The following is a 20,743-nucleotide window of genomic DNA, read 5'->3' on the forward strand; positions in this document are numbered from 1 at the left end:
CAAAGGACAGATCCGAATAGCTTTATACACTACAAAGACTTCAGTAAAGTAATCGATAAACAGTAGACAGATTAGTGGCGTTGGCTGTTGAAGTACGTTCTTCTTTGCAATTACACCCCAAAACAGTTTCATTAATTGCAACTAATTGTCTGAGGTACATTTTTATGGCAACTCAAAAAAACGATTCGGTGTAATGTTCGGTTGACAAAAATTGCCAGCGATAATATATACAAGTAAATCGCGTAAAGAAAATAGCATTAGAAATAACGTTCGTCCCCCTTCAAGTTGTTTTCACTCGATAACATTAATGATAAAGAAAATGAAGCCTTGTCAGGGGTTGGGAATCGAATGAGTCATGTACCATCTGTGGCGCTTGGCAAGGCGTTAAATCCTCTTCAATTAACTAGAACATCAATTAAAATCGGCACATCCGTTGGTTGTTTCGCATCTCCTTTTCTTCGATCTCCGTGGACCTCTATAAAAGGGAGCAGACCTCGTGATCACGCCAGACAAGGAGAAGCAGTTGACGTAGCTGCAGTGCTTGGTAAGTCAATGCGTTTTTGCCTTCCTTAATATATTAATAATTGCACTTAAAACCGATTAAAATATTTCAAATTTTATTCGAAAAATTATTTAACTCTCGAAGAAATTATTAAATTTAATCTTCCGCCATAAATTTGAAGATGTTTCCGCGATAATATTAATGTTTTGAATTGTATAAATTTAAAAGCAAAATGGCGGATTATAAATATATATATATAATTAATGAAATAAATAATATTTAATAAGTTGCGTTTATATATTTTTGCACGAGTTTACTATTTATTTATTTATAGTAAAGTCGAACGAAAATGAAGAAAGCCGTGTCGACTTTGGTGATTTTAATATTGATGATAACTGTGCATATCGGATTGGGGAAAAAGCATCATCATCACCATCATCATCACCACCATCATCACCATTCGCAGCAGCATCATCATCATCATCATCATCACCATCATCATCATCATCATCATCATCATCATCAAGTATCAAGAATCCAACATATGTTTTCCCAGTGAAATGTTCGGAATTCTAAAGCGTATCTTCGATTTTATCGTGACAGAAAAAATTTATAAGAGACATATGCTCCCCTCTTACTATTTTTTTTTTTGCCTTGTGTTTACCAAAAATCGCGTTTAAATTTACAAAAAAAAAGGGAAAAAGAAACCGCACGAAACAATTAAAAAAAATGCTGGATTATATCAGTAGCAGCGTTATAGTTTTGTGGGGCCTAGACAAATTTGAATTAGGAGGCCCCGTGTACAGTGTTGAGTGACTCTAGACATTTTTATTCGGGGGGAGGATTTTTTGAGGAAATATTTTCTTATAAAAGATTGGTTTGGGGCCTCCTGTTATTGGGACTCCAAGAAATTTTCCTTTCCTTCTCCACAGGATTATGTGGAGTAAACTTATCTAATCACAACTCGAGTTCTAAATCTTCACTAAAGTTTGTTAGAATTCTATAAATATACAAAGAAAAAATGTCGGAAACAATGATAAATGTATATAGATTTCAGTTTCTTAAAGTCCATCTGTTATTTTGTCTTTAATCAAATTTGAAATATGGTAATAAGATACCGTAAATTAATACGAGTCATCTCTCAGATAGTAACAAAAAAAAGTTTAATATATTATTGATATTCTGTCATTTATTAAATTTATGTTTTGAGAAATGCAAAATTTAACACGTCGATTTTAAGTGAAAGCAACATTCAATGGCAAGAGAATCGTATAAATTAACTCAAGTTTCCTATCGATTGATATGTAAGCGCCATTCAATATTCTGTATTAAATTAAGCTATTTATGTAACTTAAACTTTTAATAACTTTTACAGCAAAATATTTGCTGGAAACAGAAAAATTTATTACAATTTTTCGTTATTTTTACTTTCTTAGATATTATTTATAACAGAGGGAAAGTATGGCGATCATCAAAAAAAAAAAACCTTTCCCCAATATTTTTATATATTCTTTTGATTAAGAGGACCTTGAAACCTCGAGAAATTCAAAAAATTCGGGGATATTTCTGTATGTACGGAAGTTAGAGTGCGTGTGTGGGGGGGGCACGATTCTGTTTGCCCAATATAAGGCTTAATAACTCTTGTGTCTTTGGTCGAAAATCTATGAAATTTTGCAGGAAGGTTCGTATATTAGAGGGATTCATGCTACTAAATTTTCGTGGTTAAAGGTCAACGGGATGGGAAGATAGAGGAGTGGTCAGTTGTCGTATCTCGAGTGGAATCGGAAGATCTTACTCGTTGTTGGCATTGGTAATTTTTTATAAGACTCATCTCTACCCTCAAAATTTTAACTCTTTTTTGCCATTTTATAATAAATATTAATAGTATAAATTAAAAAAAATAATAAAATCTCATAACAGATGGCGTCACACACAATTTTAACTTTATTGCCGGGAAAGTTACGTAACTCGTTGATGGATTTTTTAAAATTAGAAATCGCTATTATAATCAGTCTTGTTTACGTTCGTTCTCAGTACATAAAAAAAGAAAAAGAAAAAATGGATATTTAGAACAAAGTTTACGACAATTATGATATGTAATCTATTTACTATTGGGATTTGTTTGTTTGTCTGTCGACCGCTAATGATAATGATATGAGAACATTGATCAAATTTGAATCTGGATAAGTTCAACGAACTTGGATTTATGTTAAAGTATGTTAATCTTGAAGCATTAAAGCCTCGAAAGGCGGGCTTATATTGCTTCTAGATGAATAAACATACTTATATATAAACACACAAGAGATAAGACTTAAAATAGAGTAAATTTTGTATGAATTCTCTACTGTTTCAGTAAAGAAACTGAATTAGTTTGCTCATAAAAATCCAAAAACACGATAAAAAAATTTTTTTTATGTTGTAAGTTTACGTGAATTTTTTTCTAACTTGTTTACAACATATGGAAATTTTTTGCATTCCTAGTTATAAAAACTCTTATAAGAATCAGCAGCCTTAACTATATATAGATTTAAATGCAAGTTTTCTTATAATTCTACAAGAATTCCTGCTGAATTTACGATTATTAAAGTTATTGAAATTACTTAAACGTTTATTGAATTACTAATTAATAACAATTAAACTAATAAATACGTTAAATAGGGGGTTTAATCATTTCATGTATAAGCTCTAATTCTGAAAGTAAACACGGAGAGGAGAAGGAAGAGGAATATAAATTACAGGATTTATTTTGTCGTTTTAAAAAGAACAATTATAAAAATGGCAAATTTTTTGAATTTTTTTCTTTGTTTAGATTCAGAAAACATTAAGGTTTTTTTTAATGAAAATGTCTGCATTTAATCACAATTCTACAACGTATGCCAGTGCATTTGTAACAATAGGTTCTAGTTAACAATGGTTAAGTTTCAATCCATTATTCTCAATGTTTAGACTTTATAATTACTATAATTAATCCTTAAAATAATGACTTTCAAGAAGTGAATTTTGATTATTAAATTACATAAAATACGTTCGATTATTCGTGAAATTTCATTTATTTATTTATTATTTTTAACAATATAAGATTTATGTAAATTCTGTGGCGTGTTTCTGTCTAACATATATCGTTTGGGATTATCTTAAAAAGATCGATAAAATTTCTATTTGATCAAATATTTTTGTTTCCTTTTCAATAGAATTTAGAATTTATCAGAAAATACGAAAAAGAAGAAATGAATAATTTCCTCTTTTTTTAAATTATTATTTTTTTAAAAGAAAATAAAATCTTCTACTACGTATTATATTCGATTTAAAAATTAATTTTCTCGAATTATTGATTTTCTTAAGAACATGCACGGATAATCGAGAGAGTACTTTTATTTTTTTTTTATTGATTTGCAGGATTCGTCATGTCCTTGTGTGACTTTATAACTGGTTTTTCCACTGATTCTGTTTCTTGTAAACTGTAAAAGTTTTCATTGATTTAAGTTAAAAATTCGATCGAAATAACCTACTTTTACTTAATTTTTAACTTTGTTAACTCATAACTTCTTAATTCACGGAATTAAAGTTTATTTACCGATTATTTTAAAGTTTATTTAATTATTTTTGTATAGCGCTATTTATATATAGGCCCTACAGTAGGCCTATATATAAATATCATCATTAGCATCAGTTTAATACTCTTTCGATTATACGGGTAACACGACAAAGAATGAAATGAGTTGTACAATATTATCCCTATTCAGTTGCATTTTTCCATTTAAAAATCTTATCATCATCATCATCATCATGTATTATATGATTATTTAATGCATCATCATCATCATCATTGCAAATAATATCACTTTATGTGCAATAAAGTGAAAGTGGTGATATAATATATCATCATCATCATCATCATCTTCTGTTCAGTACCCTTCCGATTGTACAGGTAAAACGGCAAAAGAAAACGAAAGATTTACACAGGATCAGTCATAGTAATTGTCACTTCTACGTTTACAAATCTCCATTAAGGTAAATATATTAATTAATTATAAAAATAAATAAAATAATATGAATGATATCAATGATAAAACGATTATATTTTCCGTTTATTTTCATTCCTTATCGATCAAAATGTTTCCATTTATTATAAACTCTGCTTCAATTTCCAAAGTGTAAAGACATGTAGCGTTAGAAAAATTTCCAGTTTGATTCCATAAAAACGCATTCAATCAAAAATTTTTGTAATAAACACATTGCAAGAAATAAGTTAAAAAAGGTGTATATAATAATAAAATAAAAAAAGGTAAATAGAAAGGATTTAGGATATTTTCTAAATCAATTTTCCTGGAAAGATATTGAAAATAAGCGAATGAACGACCAACTGAAAACATAACATTACTTAATAGATTTTTCCACCCGGGCCAAAATGTGCAATTCAGATAATTACACTCCACTTTCATTTCGTGTTTCGGGAGCTTCTGAAAGAAAAGAAATTCGCAACAGATACAGAATTTTATAACATAAATATTTATTAAAAATAAACCTATCCAACGGAAGTAAGAAGAAGAGGAGGAGGAGGAGGAGGAGGAGGAGAGAAAATGGAAGAAAACATAAAAGCTAAATAAAATTGCCATTGGGAATCAATATCAAAATTCAAAAAAACAGTTCAAGGTTTTAGAGAAAGGTTAAAGAATATGAAAGAACAGCAACCTTTAGACCTTCACCGATCAGTGACTCGTGAGTCCAGGTTCAAAAAATGTATAGTACCTTGCTCCATTTTATGTCTTTCATATGGAATTTTTATTAATTAATACGCCGTTGAACTTTATTATTATTATTATTTTTTTCTCCCTTATCCGAAAACAGAAAATCCCGACAATCATATCAATAGGAAGCTCATCGATGACGTAGAAAAGGTAATTTACTCCTAATAAAATCGAGTGTAGTGTTTATGAATGATTATAATATACTAAAAAGGAAACAATACTTTATGTAGAAGTATATAAATTCGAATGTGACGGTCAAAGGGAAAACATTATCTGAATTACAGCAACAGAAAAAAACAAATGCTCCAGCTACTACATCTATACCGAGTGCAACTAAATCGGTGACGACTGTTCGACCCAATTCCACATCCACTTGCAAAACGAACAAGAATTGCCTACCAGGTAAGTTACGTATAATTATTAATTCTTATCTTTTTATATTATTTAAAAAAAATATACATATATATATAATTTTATCGTCCTCTTCTTAAACAAGATTGCGTGTTAATGTATATATATATATATATATATATCGAAGTATGTTCTATCGTATGTAATTTTCTCAAGCGGTTAGGTTGATGTATCTGAAAGAAATTTGTCTGCAGTAACGTTTTTTAATGGTTAGGTCGAATCGTCTAAACTACACGTAATTTTTCTTAGCCGTTAGGTTTTATGACCTGAATTATATGTGATTTTTGTAATGATTAGGTTGAATCGGTTTGAATTATATACAATTTTTTTTAATGGCGAGCTTAAGACACGTAATTCTTCAATGATGATCTTCGTATACGCTCAATCTTACTTGATTTTTATCTTTCATTTAGGACGAAAAAAATTATAAATTAAATCAGCATTAATGTTTAAAATAAATATTTGAACTATAAAAAAAATTATTTTAATGTTAATTACTAAATTATATTCAAATTTTTTTTCTTATTTTTTCAAAGTGCAAACAAAAGTTTAGGCTCTTAAATAATAAGGAAAAAAAAAGGAAATTTTTACTTAAGGATTAAACTAAAGTTGAATGCAAATTTTATTTTTTAACGCTTCTAGTGGCAAACCAAAATTGAATTTACTTTACTTTTTTTTTTCTTCCTGTTATTGTAAGGTTCCTGTTGCCAAATTCGAAATGGAAAAGAAAGAGTTTGTNTTTCATTACAAAACAAATTGAAATTTAAAAATTTGGATTATAAATGTCATTTTTTCAATTTTTTTTAATCGAAAAAAATGACTTTTCAGGCTTGTTTTTCTATCAGAAATATCATTTCTAAATATGTTTTATAATGGGAAATATGTTTAGTCGTCTTTTGTAGTATAAAAACATGTTTACAATCAATTTTTTTTAACAGAAAAACGTATTTAAGACTATTTTTAAACTGGAAAAACATGTTTTATATCAATTTTATACGTTTTAAAGCCATATTTTCTTTAAAAAAAACATATTTAAAGTCATTTTCTTCCGTTAGAAAAGTCTTCGAAAGTATGCTCTCTCTCCAAAGGAGGAGGGAAAAAAAGTTTAAAAAAATATAATATATATATATTTTTTTTACTTAAATATTAAAAATAAAAGCGTGAATTCTGTAATTCCAAACACGTGCAATGAATTTTCCATTCCCATTCAGGAATTTAAAATATGAAATTATCGAGAGAAGATAATTTAGCAATATTATTGATTTAAAAGAAAGCGGTCATTCGTTGCTAAGTTTACGTTCATTCATAAGAATTTATGAAACTTCATTCATTAAAATTAAAAAAAAAATATGTATTAATGATAAGATTAATAAAGGTCAAAGGAAGGAAACCTTGAAAAGTTTATAGTAGTAGCGCATTAATTAATCCTATACTTTGGGTGTAACGACCGCTTTCGGGTTGATTTCCGATGAACTTTCAATCATATTCTCATCTTGACGACATTTTTAAGGTCGGAAGAGTGTAATTTTAATAAGATTCGAGCTTGATTTAAGACTCGGTTAGNGCATTAATTAATCCTATACTTTGGGTGTAACGACCGCTTTCGGGTTGATTTCCGATGAACTTTCAATCATATTCTCATCTTGACGACATTTTTAAGGTCGGAAGAGTGTAATTTTAATAAGATTCGAGCTTGATTTAAGACTCGGTTAGCCATTTTGTCATAGTTTAAAGGGAAACAATCACGATTAACGCAAGCGTAAAAGATAAGATAGTTATTTTTAAGCCGTTTATCGATTAGAATATGACATAATATGATAAACACCGTGTAAATTGTTAAAATTTAAACATTCACTTTCCCTCTTAAACCATTAAAATCACGTGTTTATGAAGCATAGTTTTGTTTTAAAATGCAATAAATTGTGTTAAATATGCTCGATATCACACCCGGACGGCCATAAAAAGTTTAATTAAAATATATTTTTTGTTTCTAGTTTAAAAAAACAAAAAAAAACGGAAGTAATTCTAAGAAAATTTTAATAATTTTCCAACGTTTTAAGTGAATATAATAGCGAAAAATTGGATAAAGTTTAATTAAACTCGCCCTTTAATTTAAATTCTTCGTTACAGTTAAAGCGTGTGTATTTATGCCGTAACCACAAATAAATTATCCAATAATTTCCACGTAAACAAAAAAAAAAAAAAAAAAAAAAAAAACAAACGTGCTATTAAGAGAATGGAGGAATTTAAATGATTGTTTGTTTACATTTAACGAATAAATATTATTTTTAGACCGTAATAAATAACATTTAAAGTTCGATCACGGCTCGACGATGACCGAATTACCATACACTAAACATTGATTAATTTAAAAGAAAAAAAAAGTTGAAGTCACACCGAAATTGTGATAAATGAGGACAAGGAACGTACTTGAATGAGTCTGACCTGTTTTGTAATAGGTTAAAATATTTGAAAATAGTATGTGTATAGGCCGATATATATATAAAAACAAATTACACGTGCTATAAAATACCCTTCACGTGTATCGGGCATGTGACTAGTATAAAAGTAGCAGTCCAATCACTGATAAGGAATCACGTGTAAGTTATCAGACTCGGCCAATCCCCCTGATGATCAAAACGTGGAAAGGCCTATAAAATCGTTTCCTGTTCGACTACTGACAACTGTTACAGATTCCTAGGCAAGAAAACCAGGTACTGTATGCGCAACATTCTCTGTTACTTTTGAAATTGGGTTAGTTTCAAAACACGTTTTAAAACCGTTTTTTTGTTTTACTTAATTTACAATAAGAAAATTCTAGAAAATATTCGAAAATTAAGTATATTTACTAATATAAAAAAAAGTGTAATTAACATTTTTTCCGCTAGAGTAGAAGTAAAGATTGGAAAAGAAAGAGGAAAGAAAAAAAGGTCAATTTTCTGCTCTAGCAAAAACAAAGAGAAAATTTACTTAATAAGTCGAGTAAAAATATAAATTATTATATATTTTTTTTGCAGAAAATTAAGCATATTTTTGTGATTCGAGAAATGCAATCGGATAGTTTAATTAGGAGCGAATCTGTTGGAATTAATAAAACTGGTGTTTCGATTCACCCCTGGTCGCTGTTAAAGTGGAAACATAACGAGTGTGACGTGTGTGGTAGTCTAGAAAGGGAACTTTTATTCGAAGATTGTCTACATACGCCTAAATGTGACTCTCCGGAAGAGGTTAATAAACAAAAAGTAAGTTTAATTTTTTTTTCATGTTGTCATTTAATTAAGTAATTCGATTATAAAGGGAAGAGATTAGATTTTTTGTTTTGTTGTTATTATTTTTTTAAACTTGTATTTAAATATTATTATAAAATTTGTTTTCCTGTTTATTTAGCAAATATTTAATCTTCGAGATTTTAAAATATTAAAAGGAGAAGATATTACAGATGTTCCTACTTCGTATATTGTCAGTGACATTCAATCTCACGAACTTCCAGTCATAGGTAAGGAAGGTTACTGTTACTTATTGACTACGTATATAATAAAAATATATCACGGGATTCAAAACAGATATATTACTCTATTTGGAATTTAGAGTAAGGAAATTATTCATTTATTTTTTTTTTCTCTGTAGGTACGTATGTAGATCGGCGCATCGTACCTGGTTTCAGGTATCGTGTACGCCTTATCAATACAGAAAACTATCTGTTTGGTGGTGAGGCACTTTGGCTTAAAACTGTTGGAATGGGGTATGGCAAACGACTGACGTTTCACGATGGAAACCTTAATAAAAATCGTAGCTATTTTTGGTCGGACAGTTATGCTGATGGATATTGTTTCTCCATACAAGTGGTACGACCCGGAGATAAATATCAAATAGTATCGAGAAATAAAAATGTTACGGTTACAAAAACCGATAGCAGGCAAGAGGAGATATCCGAAGAAGTAACAGACAATGGTGTATACGTTAAAAAAATTCGGGTGAGATTTTGGTGTTCGGAAAACAACACCTCGGATGTTTGTTATTGTGGAGTAGCCACTGTTATCAAATCTCCCGAATCTTTAATGGCTTCTGTGAAAGCGATAATATGCCAAGAGTATCCGTTTACAAATTGTACTTTGGTGCCCTCTTACAAACCAAAAACGTCTTCTTGGGAGAAATTCGAATGTTAACCCATTCGCCATGTGCCAAACAATTTAATAAAAATACATCTGTACATAGGCCCCCCTTTTATACACGTTAAAAAAAACTCTGTTACATTATCCTAAATGACTTTATTTATGTAAGAAATTTGAATTTTTTTTGTGTTATTTAGTAATAAAGATAATAATAATATTATTATTTTTTGTGTGTAATATTAATATATTATTTTTAACGTAAACACTAAACGTTAAAAGGTTCACCCGTTACGGAGGGAAAGGCAATTTAACTTGTTCAATAACTTAAACGAGCCAAGGCATGATGGAAATTTGCATGCCTCAAAGGACAGATCCGAATAGCTTTATACACTACAAAGACTTCAGTAAAGTAATCGATAAACAGTAGACAGATTAGTGGCGTTGGCTGTTGAAGTACGTTCTTCTTTGCAATTACACCCCAAAACAGTTTCATTAATTGCAACTAATTGTCTGAGGTACATTTTTATGGCAACTCAAAAAAACGATTCGGTGTAATGTTCGGTTGACAAAAATTGCCAGCGATAATATATACAAGTAAATCGCGTAAAGAAAATAGCATTAGAAATAACGTTCGTCCCCCTTCAAGTTGTTTTCACTCGATAACATTAATGATAAAGAAAATGAAGCCTTGTCAGGGGTTGGGAATCGAATGAGTCATGTACCATCTGTGGCGCTTGGCAAGGCGTTAAATCCTCTTCAATTAACTAGAACATCAATTAAAATCGGCACATCCGTTGGTTGTTTCGCATCTCCTTTTCTTCGATCTCCGTGGACCTCTATAAAAGGGAGCAGACCTCGTGATCACGCCAGACAAGGAGAAGCAGTTGACGTAGCTGCAGTGCTTGGTAAGTCAATGCGTTTTTGCCTTCCTTAATATATTAATAATTGCACTTAAAACCGATTAAAATATTTCAAATTTTATTCGAAAAATTATTTAACTCTCGAAGAAATTATTAAATTTAATCTTCCGCCATAAATTTGAAGATGTTTCCGCGATAATATTAATGTTTTGAATTGTATAAATTTAAAAGCAAAATGGCGGATTATAAATATATATATATATATATAAAAGAAGAATCCTGCTGGAAGTCTAACAACTTCTTGTGGGGATTTTTGAGATCTTTCCTGAATAATAATGATTTCATGGAATATAAAATGTAGCATTGTTTAACTTCTGTCATAAATCGATCGATCCTGGTAACGTTTTACATAGAACTTTACGGANGTTGCGTTTATATATTTTTGCACGAGTTTACTATTTATTTATTTATAGTAAAGTCGAACGAAAATGAAGAAAGCCGTGTCGACTTTGGTGATTTTAATATTGATGATAACTGTGCATATCGGATTGGGGAAAAAGCATCATCATCACCATCATCATCACCACCATCATCACCATTCCAAGAATCGTGAATTAATCGAGGAATACAAGCATACTTACTCCGGAAAAAATAGACATAATTCACCAAACAGGTCGGGATATATATATATTTTTTTTATAAAAAAGAAACGTTATATTCTTTTAGTTTTTAGTTATTTTAAAAGCTAATAGTCCGATGGATATTTGAGGAATGTAAGCCCGTTCTTAAAATTATTGGAAAGTGAAAAAGCAAACAGCGAAACGCACTCGCTGGCCTTTATCTGGCCAACTGTGTTATCCCCTATGGGAATCTCTGGCTACTTTCAGTTACCGTTTCATTGATGGCTTTTACAGTGAAACATAGCTTGGCGCTAATGCACAAGTTCTCAATAAACTCCAACAGAATCTAATTTAATGTATTCGAAGCTTTTACGTTGGGTAGAAGCTTCGATATTGTTGGGGAATATTATGCTTTCCGCTACATAACCTGGCGCCCTGGTGCATCCTGGGGATACAAAGCAGCGACATACAGACGACGGTTCGATTCTTATTGGCGACTGCATGTCTACTTTTTTCTAGTGGAGAAATAATGCAAGATTTAATTTCTTTTTTCCTGTTTTCTTTTTAATCTTTGTTGCTCGTTCGACTCTTCCGAAATGGGATAATTTCCTCTCTTTTTTTCTCTTTTTTTCTATTATTTAGCGAAAATGACTTAGTCGGAGATGGAATCTCGCCTTCGGAAAGAGTACGTATTTTTATGTAGTAGATTAGAATGAATGTTTTGAATAAAATACTGTGAATTTTACAAATACAAAATTCTTCCCCTTAGGGAACGAATGCTATCGATGCGAAAAGTGAAAATGAAAAACATAAAATAAGAGGTAAGCAAGGTAAGAAAATATAAAACAAGATTGGCGACACTTCAGCTTATTTCCTATATCATACCTCTGTACCATCCCTAAAGCTTACTTTTACAGCAACATGATTGATTTATGTATGAAAGGTTAGGATGATTCATTCAGTAACACCATTAGCATTTTATATATACAGTACATATATCACACTCTCTCTCTCATCAATTAAAACACCTGCTTCAAAATTACAATATACATCAATTAAATTTTTCAAAATTAATTGCTTATTTGATTAATTTAAATATTAGAGAAATTAAAAAAAAAGAAAAATATTAGATTAATAATTAATTAAAAAATATATTAAATATAAATAATTCAATGTTTAATTCTTACTTCACTGATAAAATCGTTAAGTCTTTCTCGCATTAACTCTTTCGTAATTAACCGTCTTCATGCCAAATCCCACTTAACGATCGCCTAGCATCACTCGCGATAAGTTTTCTAATTACAAAAGAAAAGATTAAAACACGAATTTTTTATTATTATTATTTTTTTTTTCTCCCTTATCCGAAAACAGAAAATCCCGACAATCATATCAATAGGAAGCTCATCGATGACGTAGAAAAGGTAATTACTCCTAATAAAATCGAGTGTAGTGTTTATGAATGATTATAATATACTAAAAAGGAAACAATACTTTATGTAGAAGTATATAAATTCGAATGTGACGGTCAAAGGGAAAACATTATCTGAATTACAGCAACAGAAAAAAACAAATGCTCCAGCTACTACATCTATACCGAGTGCAACTAAATCGGTGACGACTGTTCGACCCAATTCCACATCCACTTGCAAAACGAACAAGAATTGCCTACCAGGTAAGTTACGTATAATTATTAATTCTTATCTTTTTATATTATTTAAAATATATATATATATATCGAAGTATGTTCTATCGTATGTAATTTTCTCAAGCGGTTAGGTTGATGTATCTGAAAGAAATTTGTCTGCAGTAACGTTTTTTAATGGTTAGGTCGAATCGTCTAAACTACACGTAATTTTTCTTAGCCGTTAGGTTTTATGACCTGAATTATATGTGATTTTTGTAATGATTAGGTTGAATCGGTTTGAATTATATACAATTTTTTTTAATGGCGAGCTTAAGACACGTAATTCTTCAATGATGATCTTCGTATACGCTCAATCTTACTTGATTTTTATCTTTCATTTAGGACGAAAAAAATTATAAATTAAATCAGCATTAATGTTTAAAATAAATATTTGAACTATAAAAAAAATTATTTTAATGTTAATTACTAAATTATATTCAAATTTTTTTTCTTATTTTTTCAAAGTGCAAACAAAAGTTTAGGCTCTTAAATAATAAGGAAAAAAAAAGGAAATTTTTACTTAAGGATTAAACTAAAGTTGAATGCAAATTTTATTTTTTAACGCTTCTAGTGGCAAACCAAAATTGAATTTACTTTACTTTTTTTTTTCTTCCTGTTATTGTAAGGTTCCTGTTGCCAAATTCGAAATGGAAAAGAAAGAGTTTGTGTACAGATGAATGTTTCGGTGGGTAAACAATGTTGGAATTCATGTATGTGTTCGAAAGGACTGACTTGTTATTATAAAGAAGGAAATTCTAATCAATCTAAAAATCAAACTGGAATATGCAAAGAAGAAAACGACAAACCGTAAGGTAAAATATAAGGAAAACGATTATTATTAATATATATATATTATATATTATATAAATACAGTATATACGTTATTTATTTTAAACAATTTCTTTTATGTGACGGTTTAAAATGTGCCAAAAAAAAAATTATTATTCGATAAATACGAAATTTACAATTTGCAATTCGGTCTTTGCAACATATTTTATTTTTTATGCCAGAAAAAAAGGAATATATTTAAAAAAATAAAATAAAATAAAACTGTATCCGAGAATATTTTAGGCGTTAAATTTTACAATCAATTCTTGTATCGATGACAAAACGGACCAAAGAAACGATTCGAAACAATGAAATAATCCAACGACTAAAAATTAAATATAATTTTATTAGATATATGCAAATTTAATATTTCTCTAAAGCCAATTTTGTGAATTACATCATCATCGAAATCGTGTACAATTGTTGTAATGTCAAGAAAATGGATATTATCGATTTTTTTTTTTTCTTCTTCTTCTTCTTCTTCTTCTTCTTCTTCTGACACATTGCCTTTCTGTCTTCTAATCTCTAGAGTTTTGCCCTTTTAAAAAAGAAAAACCAAAGGCAAAAAAATGTATTTCGTTATATTAAGTAATTACTTAATACTTTATAAAACCTAATTCCGATGTTGTAATGGAAATTGTTGGAGTGAAAAGTTCCGAAATTTCGCATAATTTGAATTATTTTTATAGTACTTTTTCGCGCAAAAATAATTGTGGCATGACGTAGTGTTGCCAAATAAAAAAAAAATCATCGTAATATTTGTGATACGTCGGCGTGTGAATATTCGTTTTATTCATTTTCCTTTTATTTTTTTTAATGTATGAGATTTATAATATTTTATATTTAATTTACATTTATATTTGTTTTATTTAAAAAAATATTGATTTTTTTTTGTGTTTGGTAATTATATTTTGGCAACTTTCTATTCTAGCAACAACAAAACAATGTAAGTAGTTCCATCAAGTCGCAAAACTTTTTTTTATTTTTCTACTTAAGAATTAATAATCGTTTTATTATTTAATTTTTTTATTATTATTATAATGTTTTAGTTTAGAAAATTGTGGAAATCTCGAGATGTTTTACTATTTATTTATCGTGCTATATTAGTGTTGCCAGATTCTTGGTTCGGGGAAAAAATGTGTTCTTCCCGAAAGATATTGTGACATACAATAAATGTGTATTTTTATTCTGTCAGCGACAGGAATACATTTAAAATGTGGAAAAAGTAAAAGATGCTTTATTGTAGGAACCGTTTTAAAGTCCTACGTGTCGCTAAATGGCAGTCGAGAAAAATCCGGGAAATCTGGCAACTCTACGCTATATTATTGTCTGTTGTAATTGTACTGTACATCGCATAATGGATAGGCCTAAAAGTAGGAAAAAATAGTGTCGAAACGGTAAAAAAAGACAACGAAAGTTTCGACATTTTCATCATTCAATTTCTAAAAATTAATCATATCTTGCTTATTAACCAATATTACAAACAGTTTACAATGCTTATGCAGTGGTAAGGAAGGGAAAAAAAGAAGAGTGCATTGAAGAAAAAAGTCTGAATAGTTTTTTAATTAGAACCGCGATGCAATTAAGTCGCAAAATTTCTTTTCTATTTTATGTGCAGTTTTTTTTTTCTCTTTTATTCGTTAAATGTACATGTTGTTGTACCTTAAAATTATTCTTTAGAGAAGAATGCGACTTTTAAAGTAGCTAATAATAAGCGTTTCAGCGAGGTTTTAACCTCCATTGTGACATTAAAAAGGATATGTAACCAAGAAAAAGAACTGTTTAACTGCCACTTGAAAAACACGAGAATAATTTATATGTATAATTCCTTTATCCAATTAGTTATTCTTGCATTACTGGGATAACTTGCATGCATGTTTACCAAAACTCTTGATGGTAATGAATAATTACATTAATTTCGATCACAGTGTCTGGCTTCCTTTCAAACAAACAGATTATAATATCAAAATCCTTTCTGGCTTAGGGATTAAAATAAATTTGAATATTTAAATATAACTACTCTTGTAATTTAAGTAACTTAAAGAATATTGGGTAAAGTCAAGAAAAAGTAGGAAAAGAAATAATAAATCCGTGTAAAATTGACCGGAAAAATCTGCAAAAGCATTGTAATCTTACTAGAATATTAAATAACATATTGTTCATAATAATTAGCGTATATATATGTATATATATACATTTTCTTTTATAACTCTTTGTATTTAAATTGGATTTAAACATTTAATGTGTAGCTGCACCTATTTTATAGAATATTCTTCTGCTCGCACTTTTGATAATGTTATCTATTATGCAAATCGATTGTTTTAAAGTGCTCAATGATGTGATTGTTCATACTCTAAATGTTATGCGAACAAAGAAATCTTGTAAAGGAATATAAATTTTGCACCACTGTAATTGTCTTTTTTGCATTTTGCACAATTTTGTTAACTGCACCATGTGCCAAATCGACCGAAAAACACACACAAAAATAAAAAAATTAATAAAAATTGACAGTAAAAAAACCGAATGAAAAAATTTCCTTTGTGTTTGTCTCAGTTTTAATAGTTCTTTATCGCGAAATAAGATTAAAGAGAGAATTAAATAATTTAAACAAGATCAAATTAAATTTCGTAAAGAATAAAAATATTCTTTTAATTATTTTATAAAATTTATCAATGTTTGTTTAATGTACTTCTATTTATTCGCTTTCTAGTTTGAGTATAAAATTGCATTATACATTAGTTTTAGTTGGTTTATTACCTTTGTAAACACTCAGACAATTTAACCAATGTTTCAAATTCTCGCTAAACTTCTGATATTTCGTTGTCATAGTAATGAGCTCGATATTTAATGCTTAAAAGCTTAAAGACAAAAGTAGTACTTGGTAATTTAATGAAAGTTCACGGAGCCATCGTAAACAAGATGGGTCATCTCCTTCAGTAAAGTGCTTTGACTTCTTCTTTTAAATAACATTAAAGGATTTAAAGAACTGTCGAAATGTCATGATTAAGAAGGAAATTAAAAATTTCATTTAAAAAAAATAAATCTTTCGAGTGTCACTTTATTGTAATTAATTGAAAACGGAGATAATCGTACCAATTACTGATTACCTTTCAGAGTTTCTAGCTATACGTAACACTAACATATTAATAAATGAATAAATTGTCGATAAGCAAAAATCGATCGTTTTTATTTTTGTCCATTCAAGTAATTATCTTTCATTGCAACAAGAATCTTTTTCTTTTTTTTCTTCATATATATGTATATAATTAATTTAAAACTTCATCAATGATAAGTCACAACACTGAATGTAGAGTTAAATTTACTTCTGATGAAGAGAACGGATTATTGATCATTCTTCTTGACATTCTTCCCTATCTTTTTGCTTGATATCATACTACAAATTATCGTTTCGAATAACTTAACTATTAAAATTTTCTATATTTTAAAGAGAAAAATGATAATTTTAACAGCAAAAATTTACAATTTCGATTGTATCATTGCCTTTTTTTTTTTCTGAAGCGAGAAAATTACAGAAGTAACATCAGGGAAATGTATCGCATCCAAAATTGCTCTTAACGTATTAACAACTTCGTATCTCTACAAAATCTAATTATTTAAATTAAGGTAACCGGGCTTAATTGTCGTCTTAATTATCAATATCCATATTTTACAATTATTATAATGTAACTTGTATGTGATATATAAGCTTACGTCTTCTCTACATAAAATCTACGATTACGAAACCAAGCTTTTTGTATAAACTAGATTAAAAAATTAAAATAAAATAATATTTTATTAGATATATAATTATTTAATTAGTCCATATAATCAGCATTAATGAGTAACAAATTAATAAAACTTTCCATTAAAACAGAATGAAATAAAATATTTACATTTAAAATGAACGTGCAAAAATTATTGTGGCATCGAGCTGCAATTTTTAATCACATTATTAATTTATTTCATTTAAAATATATGCTTTCCATCTCAAAGTAATAGTGGCTTACTCCTGTATATCATACTTTTCCTGATAAAAAGGAAGTCGTGCCGGTCATCCTCCATTCAGGGGAACATTTTTTGAATTAAAATCACGTGAGTTTCGGTTTAGATTGGAAGTTATTATATAGTTATTCGGGGCCTACTACCCCTAAAATTTTCATATCTGGTCTCGAATTTTATCTATCTGACACAGTTCTAGAGATTAAAGAAGGACAGACAGGCAGACAGACAGACAATCTACAATTTTTTCAAATTACAACCCAACAAAAGTTAAAAAATATTGTTAAATGACGTGAATTTTTTGTTAATTATTACACTTTGAATCGTTTAAAATTTATTACATCTCGAATATTTTATCGATAAAATAATTGCTTTTATAAAAATATTTTAGTAAAAAATAAAATTGCATTTTAAAATATTATTATTAATTTAGAAATTAATCTAATAATTCTAAATGAAAATTTTCTAAATATTAATATTTATTCTCTAAAGCTAATATTTAAATAATAACATTTTGTCAATATTTTATTTAGGGTAGTAATTAGTATGAAAATTTAAATAGTTTTTGACACTAAACATGTAAATTTTAATTTATTTTCATCCGGGATTTGCTCGAATTAATATTTAATAAGATTATTAAGTTTTAGTTATAAAAATTAAAAGTTTTCTTTTTTCTTACGTAAACTATAATAAAATTATTGAATTATATAGATTAATATAATAAAAATTTCAATGAAATATTGATTTATAAAGTAATACTTTTTATAGAACTAAATATATTATTATTATTATTATTATTATTTCATGTTTTTAAATATTTTATTTTGTAAAGTGAAACTGATATTTTATTTCTTCCATCATTTTTATAAAATATTTCTCAACTTTCACCGTAATAAATTAAGTAAATTCTAAAAATTAATGACGATATATTTTATTCTGTCCATATTTTTCCTATAAAGATTCGACTTAAGTTTTAAAATTTTACGAAAATTTCCAATAATATTAATGAAATTAGATGAAATTTTTAGCATATTTATCGTTGATTAATGGAAGTCGAATAAATTAAGCGAAGAGAGCGAAGTAATTTTTAATAAATCTTATTAACTTTTAAAAATTTTAAGAAATAAAATAAAATATAGATGTATGAGGTAAATAATTCCTATAAATGAATAATTTTTAATGTGTTTTTTGTGTTTACTCTAAGAGAAAATGGAGAAAAAGTACAAGACTTTACTGTTATGGACCTATAAAATTCTAATGAAGTCATCCCAAATGACGATAATATTACAATCAAACTATAATTCTGCAATAAAACTCTGCACATTTGATTTTTTTTTATACGTATGTGTATATAAATGTTTGATTTTTAATCAGCAAGAAATTGCTTTAAAAGTATTCTTATATTATGAACAAGACTGGAGAGTATATAGGCCCTATATAAACATACATTTTTTTTTTCCAAACCGCACGCTATCATTCTTTATTTTTTCTACACTTTTAGCCAGAAAAGATGACTTTCTAGAATATACTAAGCTTATGGAGGATTTAACACAAATCTCTTTCCGTCGAACAGTGAGAATAAATATTCACCTGCACTCAAAATGATGAACTAGCATCTACTGCAAGGGATGAAGAGCATCGCATTTATTCATACCATTCATTCATACTACGAACGAACCTAAAATAAACAAAGTTTATATTAAAAAAAAAAAAATATATATATATATATATAAAAGAAGAATCCTGCTGGAAGTCTAACAACTTCTTGTGGGGATTTTTGAGATCTTTCCTGAATAATAATGATTTCATGGAATATAAAATGTAGCATTGTTTAACTTCTGTCATAAATCGATCGATCCTGGTAACGTTTTACATAGAACTTTACGGATTAAATGGGATTAAGTTTAAAATTTTGGTGTGATTAAAGCAATATGAAAAACATCCAGAGCGATGAAGAGGAATAATTTTTCAAAAATTAAGTTTATTGAAGAATTATATTAAGCCATATAAAATTTAAATAAACCGTTACATTTTTTTATATTTTACAAATATTTATAATGTATTTTACCAGTTTCTTTGTATCGCAAACGGCAAAACACGCATAGAAATCGGAAAATTTGTTTATTTTTCATGCAATGGTGCAGAAAGCATTGTGTTCGTAGCACATCTGTACACAGACTAAAATGGTAATTTATTTTAAAAAATAAAATAAAAAATAAACCACGCAGACGTACTAAAAATAATTAAAATGCTTGCATAAATTTCTCATTTGACTTTGTAAGTAGTTTTATCTAGAAATAAAAATAATCCCGAAGTAATTTTATATTAATTAAGTTGGAAGGAATAAGAAGATATTATGGTATGGAAGTTTTCTGTAGCAGTATGGAAGAAGATATTGGAACTCGAAGTCTGTAATAATTTAACATAAACTGGGAAATGTTTAATATAAAAATTTAATTGATACGTGACGTTTAGATAATAAATAAAATGAAAGTTTTATTTCTATAGTTTCTGGAAGAGTAAAAAACAGAAAAAACGTGATTTATTTGATGAGTAGAAAGTAAGAAAAGAAATGGTTTTATTTGCAAGTTCACAACAACAAAGGTAGCAATATAAGAAAAAGTAGAAAACCACTTATCAGATCAATACTTCTACTTTAGCTTTAAGTACTCTCGACATTTTAGAAATATAAAAAAAATAATTAATTTAAAAATATATATATAGGCCTATATATATATAATCACTATTCTATTACTCCAATGATTAATTCAGAACTTAAGTTTATTTTTTAAAATAAGCCTGATTAATTTTTTTTTCTAACTATCATTTAAGAATTGAAATAAAATTAAGAAAATTTAAAACTAAAATTAGAAAATTCTATTTTGCTATAGGCATATTAAACGAAAATAAATAAATAAATAAATAAATACTTTGCACGGTTGAATTTTGATTAAAAATAGAAAAAGATTAGCAAAAGTT

At 28.2% G+C, this 20,743-nt stretch overlaps 3 protein-coding genes and 1 long non-coding RNA gene across 5 annotated transcripts; all 4 read left to right on the top strand.

Annotated features, from left to right (window-relative positions):
* Positions 1 to 338: 338 nt before the first annotated feature.
* On the top strand, positions 339 to 3,410 carry LOC111622715. Its single transcript, XM_023365135.1, has 3 exons — positions 339 to 544; positions 837 to 970; positions 3,312 to 3,410. The coding sequence occupies exons 1-3, from the start codon at positions 349 to 351 to the stop codon at positions 3,408 to 3,410; spliced, it is 429 nt and encodes a 142-aa protein (XP_023220903.1). The 5' UTR covers positions 339 to 348.
* Positions 3,411 to 5,343: 1,933 nt separating this feature from the next.
* On the top strand, positions 5,344 to 6,397 carry LOC111622716. Its single transcript, XR_002756321.1, has 3 exons — positions 5,344 to 5,400; positions 5,481 to 5,652; positions 6,359 to 6,397. It is a non-coding gene; the product is annotated as an uncharacterized LOC111622716 (long non-coding RNA).
* A 1,964-nt stretch (positions 6,398 to 8,361) lies between these two features.
* Positions 8,362 to 9,951, top strand: LOC111622713. Its single transcript, XM_023365133.1, has 4 exons — positions 8,362 to 8,375; positions 8,679 to 8,903; positions 9,049 to 9,157; positions 9,289 to 9,951. The coding sequence occupies exons 2-4, from the start codon at positions 8,709 to 8,711 to the stop codon at positions 9,825 to 9,827; spliced, it is 843 nt and encodes a 280-aa protein (XP_023220901.1). The 5' UTR covers positions 8,362 to 8,375; positions 8,679 to 8,708; the 3' UTR covers positions 9,828 to 9,951.
* A 540-nt stretch (positions 9,952 to 10,491) lies between these two features.
* On the top strand, positions 10,492 to 16,300 carry LOC111622727 (midnolin homolog). Of its 2 annotated transcripts, none has more exons than XM_023365145.1 (7): positions 10,492 to 10,678; positions 11,107 to 11,306; positions 11,896 to 11,938; positions 12,023 to 12,083; positions 12,625 to 12,674; positions 12,754 to 12,925; positions 13,564 to 16,300. In XM_023365145.1, the coding sequence occupies exons 2-7, from the start codon at positions 11,122 to 11,124 to the stop codon at positions 13,746 to 13,748; spliced, it is 696 nt and encodes a 231-aa protein (XP_023220913.1). In that variant the 5' UTR covers positions 10,492 to 10,678; positions 11,107 to 11,121; the 3' UTR covers positions 13,749 to 16,300. The 2 variants fall into 2 exon arrangements, with proteins under 2 accessions (XP_023220913.1, XP_023220914.1); XM_023365146.1 differs by having other exon boundaries at positions 10,495 to 10,678; positions 12,023 to 12,074.
* Positions 16,301 to 20,743: the final 4,443 nt, after the last annotated feature.

Source organism: Centruroides sculpturatus, unplaced genomic scaffold (genome assembly GCF_000671375.1).
Source record: "Centruroides sculpturatus isolate CEXI.00-Female unplaced genomic scaffold, Cexi_2.0 scaffold307, whole genome shotgun sequence".
Classification (NCBI taxonomy): domain Eukaryota; kingdom Metazoa; phylum Arthropoda; class Arachnida; order Scorpiones; family Buthidae; genus Centruroides; species Centruroides sculpturatus.